The following is an 11,330-nucleotide window of genomic DNA, read 5'->3' on the forward strand; positions in this document are numbered from 1 at the left end:
AAAAAAAAAAAAAAAAAAAAAAAAAAAAAAAAAAAAAGACTGATAACTGCCTGGAATTGGTTCTAAATATGTTTTCTGAAATCACGACAAAGTAAATCTAATCTCCTTTCTAGGTAATAGTTTTTCAAGTCATTAAAAGCGTATATTCTCAAAACAAGAATGTTGTTTTCTGTACAGAACTTAATCTGACCTTTATTAAATTTACTTGTTAAAACTCTTCACTTTGAAGCTCATTTCTTCTAAACAAGTTTAGTCTGTAGATAACTCTTTGAAGACAATATTCCAAGAAATGAATAATCTGCAAAGGAGGTAAAAAGGAAGAAAAGTCTCTAGGACAGATAAGCATAACAAATTAGGAGTATACCACTTCTCTCTGGAAGAAAAGAACCTTCAAAACAAGAAAACACCCACCTTCAGTGTCACAGAGACACCGAAACAAAAAAGGGACAAACTGATGACCAGAAAAAGCTAAGAAGCTGGGGTCAGGAAAGCTAAAACCTAGGAATGATAGGGTCAAACTAACCTGAACCCTGACCTTGACCACAGGGCAGACTATACCCACATTAAATAGCCTATGCTAATTCCCTCTTTGCTATAAAGGTCCTAAACACACACACACGGATTTCCTTTGAGACAAAATACATAGCATGACAGAAAGTTCATTTCCTTGTCAGCCTCTGTCACAATGAGAAGACAAAGGTGCTAGTGCTGGTTGTGCTCTGCTCCCATAGTAGAGTACTGCTGAAGGTTGCTGATAAAGGAGCACTATGATGAACGCTGTATTTTAGAAAAGAGATTATGATGGTACAGAGATTCAGGAACTGCAGCAGAAAGCAAGAGTCTTGAGGCTATCAAGTGGAAGAATAACTTGGTCACAGTGAGGTAACAGTAGTACAGGCAGGATGGATTCTAGACAAGATGAAAGGAAAAACAAAATCTGGGAGCTGATAGAATTGATAGAACTTAAATGATTAAATACAAAGCATAGGGGCCAGGGAGATAGCTCAGTAAAATAAGCGCTTGCCTGGCATGCACAAGGGCCTGAGTTCAATTCCCGGTTCTGCAAAACAAAACAAAACAAAACAACAACAACAACAAAAACAAAGTATAAAAGTAAAAAGTGTCTAAAATAATTTAATATTTGACTTAAGAAATTATGGAGGGAGGGTTATGAAGAGATGAAGGCCATTAGAGAAACTTCTGAGGAAAGATAATAAACTCAGAACTTATTTTTCCTTTTTGGTTCTTAATGTTTTTGGAGTGTATGGATGAAACCCAGGGCTTTGTGTATACTAAACAAGTGCTCTACTGCTGAGCTACATCTTCAGACCTAAGCTCAACACTTTTTAAAATTTTTTTTAATTTTTTAATATTAATTTTATTCAGAAAGAAGTAGCAATGAGACAGTTTCAAAACAGGTTAGTAGGACAGTTACAATAATTAGTACATTGCATATTGTTGTCCTTGTAGTAGTTATTCATAGTACAAGATGCAGACATGATATCTTGTCTAAACACTATTAGTTCAAAACTTTCTTCTCATTGAACGAAGAGAAGGTAGCTATATATCTATGTTAACTATTTATTTTTATTTTTTTTCCGTAATTCTATTGAGAAACAAATAGCAATGAGACAGTTTCAAATCAAATTGGTGGGACAGTTTCAATAATTAACACATTGCATACATTCTTCCTAGTGGTTAATTACTGTACAAGATGTGGACATGATATCCTATTTACAAACACTATTAGAACAAATCTCTCCAATCATTAAGAGAATGTAACTATATATCTATTCTAACCATTTTGAATACACAGATACAAAATGGAAATTTATCTGTATCCCCTTTTTTCTTTGTTTAGTTCCATTATTTTAATATTATAGGTGTGTTAACTCAGCAAAATATTCTAAAGGAGTCCAGTAGCCCATAATAGTACTGGGTCTTCCGTTTAACTGGCAATGTCAGAAATTGTTGACCTGAGTCCCCTACAGCTCAACATAACAGCATGACTTTACTTCTTATATTTCATTTTTATACTTTTCTGCTGGATGGTTAAGACCAAGGTAAAGTAGGACCTATGCAACAAGAGTTGTAGCTTTTAGGTCTAATAAGGTCAGTGAAATCCCCTCAGGATTTATCCTGAGATGCTGTCTCTCAGATAGATGGTTATTCAAAATGAAGGGGGTGGTGAATGAAAGCAAGAGACAGAAAAAGGAATATTGTGGGACTGTCCTGCTTCAAGGTTGTATATGGTGAGATTTTTGGACTTATGTGTAAACATAAGAAGGATATAATTCTTTATGCCTATTTTTAAAATATATTCTAATTTTTAAATTTTTTTAAGTCATATTCTGTAGGGACTTGAAGTTCAACATATCAACACTTGATGAAAAATACCTGTTCCATGTTATGCCTTAAGATGTTTGATATTCAGACAGGTAGTGAGGTTAAGCTTAACAGCCTAAGTTGTATGGTAATAACAATAAGCTTGTCTTCTGGATGGTTAACAACCTAAGTTTGCAGACCAAAATTAGAGAAAAAGGAGGGCCACAAGGAAAGTCAACATTTTGGCCCTAACCTTCTAAGGTCAATTAAGACTCAGGACATATGAGAACTTGTACTGTAATGTCATGTAACTTGGTAGTGTCCCAAATTTTCTGATCAAAGAGATTATGAGGTCAAAGAGGAAAGTGATCGATGATTTAGAGTGTACCTAAGGAGAGTCACATGGAGAGAAAACATTCTCTCAGGCTTTCACAGAGGGCACATTGGCCAAGCAATGGCCGTGACTCATCCACATGGCTGACAGTGACAAAGGTTCTACAATCTGAGGTACAGGATCTCAGGATAAGCTCAATACTTTAAAGGATGACACTGAGGTGCTCACAGGACATTTCACGATAGAGATCTGGTTAGCAGTTGAGACAAAAGACTAGAAGCTTAGCAAGGAATTGAGAAAGTAAAACAGATCACTTATACTACTAGAATTGCATGAAATGCAGATTCTTTATCCTTGAACAGAAACCAAGGACACAATTACAATTTTTGATGTTTTAAAATAAAATTTGAGAGTACTTGGAAAAAAAGAACGAAGAGGAACCCATGGGAAATCCAAAAGGATTGGAGAAAGACAAAAAATGTGAACAAGAAAAAGACTAGATGAAATGATAGTAGGAACACAGCAATAAAAACAGCTGAAGGAGCAGAGTAAATGTCATGACTCTATCCTTTAGATTACCTGCTATAATACCATCCATCTGTTCCAGCGCTGCAGCCAACATGTCACTTGCATCACTCATCATTTTCTTGTTTGTCAAGGGTAAATTCCAACTTAGATCTTAAAAAAAAAAAATACTGTTATCATTATCTGCTTTAATTTTGCAGGATTACTACTGGGTTAGTTGAACCTTAAATTATAATTCCACTTAAAGCCCAATATATAGAAAAAGAACTTTAGTAATGGAGGAGCTGAATTAACGGAATTATTTAATAAGCCACGGACAATGTCTTACTGTGCCATAATATCACATGTTATACCTGTCTCAGTTAATAAAAGTACTGGAAATGGCTGGGGTATAGCTCAGAAGTAGAGTTTGGCTAGTGTGCACAAAGACTTGGGTTCAATTGTCAGAACTCTAGTACATAAATAAATCCAACAGAATGGCTAGAGTTCAATAAAGGTTATCAGGGAGGGCCATGTTTGAAACTTTTTCAGGGTATGAGAGATGCTCAAGGACAAGAGTAAATGTCCTATAAGCCTTATCCAAACCTTGCTCTCTTAATTTTTGCTTTGCTTTTATTAAATTTCTACAAGATTTGTCTAGGAAATGGGTTCATTAACATACAAACTGCTGTCCTTTGGCATCTGTGGGAGGTGAATACAGGAGTACATTAGACAGCAAAATCCACTGATGGTCAAGTGACTTATACAAAATGGTATACTCCTGACAGAATCTACCCACATCCTCCTGTACACTTTATATCATCTGTATATTAAAGTGCTCCAATGAAAGACAGGGACAGTAAATAGTTGTCAAGTTGTATTGTTTACAGATTAATAACAAGGGAAAAAGTCTACACATGTTTAATAGAAATGCCATTTTTTTCAAACATTTTCGCTGTGCAGTTGGTTGAATCTGTGGATATAAAGGGCCAGCAATATTCTACACACGTATGCACATGCACACACACACACACACACACACACACACACACTATTCTGTACTTACTGCTATTCTTTAATATAGTAATATCATGTCTTGAGTGTCTAAATTGGTCCTTACATATTTACACAAATTATCTATAATCTTCAATCATGACAACATCCTGATAAAATGAATAAATATATCCCTCTATTTTATTTTATTTTATTTATTTTTTTTCTTTTCAAAGTTTTATTGATAAACATAAAGCAATGAGACAGTTTCAAATCAAATCGAAAGTACAGTTTCAACAAATAATACACTGCATATATTCTTCTTAGTGGTTAATTGCTGTACAAGATGCAGACTTGTAAGATCCTACTTACAAACACCATTAGAAAAAATCATTCTATTCATTATGAGAATATCCCTCTATTTTATAAATAAGGGCTAAAATATTTCATATTTGCATGGAAATACAGCAAAATCCAGATTTTAATGTAGGTCTCTTGACTTCCACAATAATGATGATTTCTTTTTTTAGTCTTATGTCAAGGATAGATTGATGTATTCTGAAATCATGTCACAAGTTACTCATAATTTTGCCTGTTAGAAGATATATTAAAATTATACTTGCAAAAAATTTGGTCAATAACAAATTTTCATAGAGGAAAACAAATCCGGATGTTGTTATTTGTCAACATTAAGTAATCCATTTCAGATATGGATAAGGTAAAGGTTCATCCGGTTTCTCTCAACCAGTCTGAATACAGCCACTGCTACTTTGCCAGTACTGAGGTACATTCATTACCTGGTAACCAAAGGACACACTGTTTAACAGAAACCTTTGCTCTCTGTTACCAAGCAGCAAGAGCTCACTGATCATTCTAGCTTCACAGATATAGTTATAGCTCTGGTATCTCCTTTTCCCCCTCTCTACTATGGATTTATTCTAATAAAACATCATGTAATTACTGTGAAATAGTTATTTTTGATAGTATTAGCTTACAGGAAGCACAAGCAGGTAAGTATTTGATAAGCAAATTGCTTCAAAATATTTGAAGGCTATACTTTGATTTTAGAGTAGTTTCATTTAAGGATTCTGTAAAGTTTACCCCAGAAGGTGAAAAATATGACGACCATTTATGTGGAAATAATACAGTACAAAATTCACAAGATATATGTTAACAGCCAGAAACCAAGGGGTCAACAAACCAGGTTATGAACTTAGGTAGTTGTAAAAATTTGATCTGCACTTTCAGATAGTTCACAGTCCAAAGAAGTAGAGCATAAATTTAATAGCCACACCATAGACTGGAAAATAAACACAAGAAGTGAAAGCATAAAGCATTATTAGGAAGACGTATGTAAGCATTATTAGGAAGACTGCATACATTTCTTTTTTTTTTGCCATAGTTTTATTGATAAACAAATAGCAATGAGACAGTTTCAAATCAAATGGGTAGGACAGTTTCAATAATTAACACACTGCATGCATTCTTCTTAGTGGTTAATTGTTGTACAAGATGCGGACTTGATATCCTATTTACAAACACCATTAGAACAAATCATTCTATTCATTAACAGAATGTAACTATATATCTATCCCAACCACTTTGAATACACAGATACGCGTACATTTCATATAATTCAGTGACTTGCTTTCCTTTTCACCTTAAAATGAGCAATACATACACATACAATTACATATATATGTATAAAACAAATACAAAAGACTCAGTTATAATCTTAGCAATATCAGTTAAAAAAGAAATACTCATATCAGAAAAGCATACCACCTCACTAAATTAGAAAATCAAATACTCATCTTTGTTAGCAGCTGTATTTTGTGAAGAATATAAAATCCTTTTCAAGCATGAAGGTAGTTAACCCATTTGCCTGTGTTTTGGTCAGTGAACCTTCCAAGCACTATGTCATAGATGTGTAAAACAATGTAAACCATGCTTGTCCGAATGTTGAAGAATAACTTTCTTAAAAGTCTTCCAATTCACTAGACATTATTACTTTAATATAATTAAATGATAGTATATTCATTGCAATAAGTTTATAACTGCTTGCTGACTCACAGTTAAGCAGGGTTGTCAGCTTTAGAGCCATTCGTTCCCTGGAAAAAAGACAGCCACTTTAATAAGTGGTTCTGGGAAAATATCTGTCTAACTGCCAAAGACTAAAAGTAGACCCGTATCTATCACATGCATGAAAGTCAAAACGCATTAAAGGTCTCAATATTAAAACAGAAACAGCAAATCTACTTGAAGAGAAAGTTAAGTGGAAGTTTTGAAGACACGGATGTACATAGTCCATGAACAAAAAATAAACTGCAGGGGAAATACTTCAAAGAATCAACAACTGGAATCTGAGCTTACTAAAAACCTAATCATTTGTAGTTATTCTCCTGTTTACAGCCTCCCAAGTGTTGGGATTGCAAGCGTGTGCCACCACACCCAGTCTCAATTGCTGTCTCAGTGCACCCCAGGGGTGGTGCCCGCATAGCAGACCTGGGGATCAAACTCCAAGCCCTTAATTCTGCCTAAGCTGGCCCTTTAATCTGCTGAGCTATTTGCATTCATATACTTAAATGGCAATGGAATACTCATCTCTGACAAAACTAAACATAAAAAGGGGATACAAATGAAGGACCATTTTGTATCTGTATATACAAAATAGTTAAGATGGATATATAGTTACTTTCTCTTAATTCAATAAGAAAGATTTATACTAACAGTGCTTGGACAAGATATCATGTCTGCATCTTGTACTACGAATAACCACTATGAAGACATATGCAATGTATTAATTATTGAAACTGTCCTATTAATTGGTTTTGAAACTGTCCTACTGCATTTGTTTCTCAATAAAATTAGTAATAAAAAATAAAATAAAATAATTTAAAAAACCAAAATGGGCATTCTGGATCAAGTCTTTAAATTAGAATTTAAAGATGAATATATACTTCTCAGATGAAGAACTACAAATAGAAAATAAATAGGTGAAAAAATGTTCAACATCATTGGTCAATCAAGAGATGCAAATTAAAACAATACTGAGATTCCATGTCACCAGAAATATTGGCTATTATCAAGAAAACAACCAATAACAAATGTTGGAGGGGCTGGGAAAAAGGAACTCTTCCTTACTGTTGGTGGGAGTATACACTGGTGAATCCACTATGGAAATCAGTGTAAAGGTTCATGAAAAAACTAGGATTAGAGGTCCCATTTGATCCAGCTACTCCCCTTCTGGGAATTTTCCCAGAAGAATTAAAAACATCACATTGTAGTGATATATGTATGCACATGTTTACAACAGCACAATTTGTAGCAGCTAGATCTTGGAAACAGCCCAAATGTTCATCAACTGAAGAATAGATTAAAACAGATGTTGTCTTTTCATACAATGGAGTACTATTCAGGCATAAAGAAAGATAAATTTGAGACTCATATAGGTAAATGGAAAAGAAAATAAATCAGCATGTGTAAGATTGTATTTTCTCCCTAGTATAAGAACGTGAAAATGTAAATAAGATCCAAAATATACAGTATCTATTGGAAAATGCAAAGATGCTGTTCATAAGAAAAGATAAACGGGAATGGGGGATGGGGGAAAGAAGAGAAAAATAAAACACACACATACACATGCATTAGGATAGCTATGCTGCTAATTTCTTTTAATTTTTCTGGTACCAGAGATCAAACTCAGGACCTTGTGCTTGCCAGGCAGGTATTTATGCTGCTTTGCTATTAATTTTATTAATTTACTTAAAAGAAAGTTTGCACTTATATTGTTTCATCAGTTTTTCCATGCATATAATTTATAATCTGAGCAATTACTTTGACTTGTTATTCTCCTATGATCTTATTTTGAAATTTTGTCATTTTTTTCTTTAAAATATCAATAAATAAAACAAACCTGTCAGACATTAACAATCTAAATGTCAATCTTGTTTTTTATTTTAACTAGGAAAGAACTATCAATTTTCAGCTAAATGCTGAAAGCATAAAATTAGTTCAAATCCTGCTAAATCACACACTCCTTTAAAACTTATATATAAATAGGCTTTTCCACCTTAAAGCCAGCCAACTGTGACTTAAGTTCCTATGCTGGCCAACTTGTGCTCTTTTAGAAAATGTAAGGGGTGGCACCAAGAATATGAAGTAGTAAGCAGCAGAGAAGAGGCCTCTGAGCTGCAGACCAGATACTGAAATACAGCAATGGGAGGGGTGAAGTAGGTACCCAGGAAAGATCTGAGGCCTGAACTGAAGCTCATGGAGAGAGTGAAGAGAGAAACTTCAATGAAGAGGAATGAGTTAGCCAGCTACGCCTTCTGGAGATTCAAGCCTGCGGACACATGGTGACTGCTGGAAACCCCTCACAGAAAGTGGCAGCAGTGGAGCTGAGCAGTAGACATGATGGACTGCACTAGCTGGTGAGTGCTGAGGGCTCAATCATCTGGCAAGTGATAGCACTTAGCCAGGAGCCATGTTGTAGAAGGGCCAGTCGAGCTCAGAACTCAGAGTGGCTACTGGCTCCATCTCGCAGCCCTTAGCTGGATGAAGGCCCTGGAATGTGCACTGATGGCTGCAGTCTGGCTGCAGTCTGGTCTCAGCCACTAGGTGCAAGCCTGCTAAGATTATCTACTACTCCACCAAAAAGCTTCTGATTCTTGCTGGGATAGATCAGCATAATTAGAACTCTGTCTCCACAAGTTGTCTACTACTGTTTCTGAAAGTAAGCATTATCCTACTTTGTCCTCCAGCCTTACTTGTAATCTCTTCTGCTTCTTCTACCTCTCTATTCTTTTTTCTCTAACCCCTTTTAAATTTTAACCACAAAGGGGAAATTTGACATATTAGGGACTTGGTGTACTACCTATAATTTTCTTGTGTGGTTTAGATTTTGTTATATAACCACAAATCTAATTTATATGGTAAAGGTGGAAAAGTAATGGTTTCATCAGATTATAATTTTCTTGGCTGTGATTGTTGCTACTATTATTGCTGATGGTACCATTTCAGTCAAAAGTGAAATAATAGTTCTAAATAGTGATTCTTCCTGGTATTCCAAGACTGAGATTGATTAAGGGTCATAGAAAACACTGTGGCACAGTGCAAAAATCCAGGGGCTTGCCCAAGCAATCAATAACTTCTCATCCCCAACAAACTGAAAATACATGATCTTGCAACAGATTCAACACACGAAAAACAGCTGCACCTGGAAGATACCTAGAAGTTGTCCTTCTTTAAGGACTCTAATTAACAACCATAAAGCAACCCACTAGTACTTCACAAGCATCATGCCAGGAATTAAACTAAAGAGAAAAAAAAAAAGACATTTAAACAGGATGCAATGACCCAGGACATCCAGTTCACCAAAGACAAATCCAGAAGGCAATGAGGTGAGACAATCATAAAGCCACCCACTTGGCTTCTCTGAAGTTGTAATAACAAAGTAATTGATGGAAGTTCTAGAAAAAAAATCAGATCAGAAACAATTTATCTGATAACTGCAGAAATGGTGTATATAATGAAAAACATGATTAGTGTCTCTAGAGCAGATAGAGACAAAAAAAAGAGGTGTTTAAGAAAATTACAGAAGCATGAATGCTCAGCACAGGAAAGTAATGGTATCCATAAGGCAGATTCAAGTAGATATCCAAGAGAGTAAAAACTGCATTAAAATCTGCAGGAGACTGAATCAGTATGAGGGTAGGATCTCAGTTATAAAAGACAGGCTTGCAGTCAGCAATCAGGAAAAAAAAATCCTTAAAAATAGCAAGGGAACATGAGACACAATATAGCTTCTATTGGATGAGGCAAAGAAGAATAACTTTAGACTGACTGGAGTCAATGAAAAAGCAGGAGATAGCATAAATGATATTTAAAAAAAAAACTGATCACAGATTCATGGCATAAAACTTCCCAGGTAGGAAATAAACAATTTGACACACTATATGAGACAAACAGAACTTCAGATAGCTATGATAAAAGAACAACAACATCAGCAGCAGCATCAAAACTACAGCCAAATATATCACAGTCAAGATTCCAGAAATTCAAGACAAGCATAGAATCATAAAATCTGTTAGGAAAAAGGAACAAATTACTTATAAAGGAATGCCCATCAGAATTATAGCTGATTTCTTAGCACAAAACCTTCAAGTCAAGGAGAGCTTGGAATGAAGTATTTCAAGGAAAAGAACCTCCAACCCAGACTGAGATATCCTGTACAACTATCTTTCAAAACTGATAGAGAAATAATATACTTCCATGGCAAAGAACATCTGAGAAAATTTATGAACACCAAACTAGTAGTCCAAAATGTTTTAAAGAACTTTCTAGAAAGATATAACAAGGATTAAAACTCCATCAAACCCCAGAAAAAGGAATCCACCAGGTAAGACAAACAAATTAAATGGAGGAAGGGAAAAAATGAGAAGCCAACAACAGGAAAATAACATGATGTCAATATATATCAGTTACGTTAATGGGCTCCATTCACCAAGCATGATGCCAATATATATCAGTTACATTCATGGTCTACATTCACCAATATGCTAAATGTAAAACATGTATTTAAGGGCTGACAAATAGCTCAGTGGACTAAGTGCCTGCTTTGGCAAGCGCAGGGATCAGGGTTTGATCCCCCGTCCTGCATGCTGTGCTGGCCTCTCCCCCAGAGTGCACTGAGCTGGAGACTGAGTCCAGGTGTGGTGGTGCATGTCTGTAATCCCAGTGATGGGGAGGCTGAAAACAGGAGGATCACTATGAGTCTGAGCTGCATAGTGAGGCCCTGTACCAAATATATAAAATGGAAAAAAGAAGGTTAAAAAAATTTAACTCAAAATGTAATTTATAGACTGAAAGTCCAAGAATGGAAAAATATACTCCATGTGACAGGAACCCAGAAAAAGCAGGAGTAGCTATTTCCAGACAAAGTGAATTTCACTTTTAATTAGCCAAGGCTGATTAAAAGAGATAAAGAAAGTCACTACATCTTTGTGAAGGGAATAATTGAAGGGGAAGAGACAAACATCACAACAAATACCAGTGCACCTAACTATATATGCAAAAAATACCAGTGCACCTAACTATGTATGTAACAAATACCAGTGCACCTAACTATATAAAACAAATTATTTTTTTTTCTTTTCAAAGTTTTATTGATAAA

General features: G+C 35.1%; 1 protein-coding gene across 1 annotated transcript in view; it reads right to left on the reverse strand.

Annotated features, from left to right (window-relative positions):
- The window catches only part of LOC101560048 (V-type proton ATPase catalytic subunit A), a gene marked incomplete at its 5' end in the record, with an annotated part of 46,244 nt that overhangs the window by 8,640 nt on the left and 26,274 nt on the right, over positions 1-11,330 (reverse strand). The window contains 1 exon segment of the mRNA XM_012514546.1: positions 3,239-3,337. Coding sequence (XP_012370000.1) covers positions 3,239-3,337 — 99 coding nt within the window.

This window comes from Octodon degus, unplaced genomic scaffold (genome assembly GCF_000260255.1).
Source record: "Octodon degus isolate 3935 unplaced genomic scaffold, OctDeg1.0 scaffold00034, whole genome shotgun sequence".
In the NCBI taxonomy this organism is placed as follows: Eukaryota; Metazoa; Chordata; class Mammalia; order Rodentia; family Octodontidae; genus Octodon; species Octodon degus.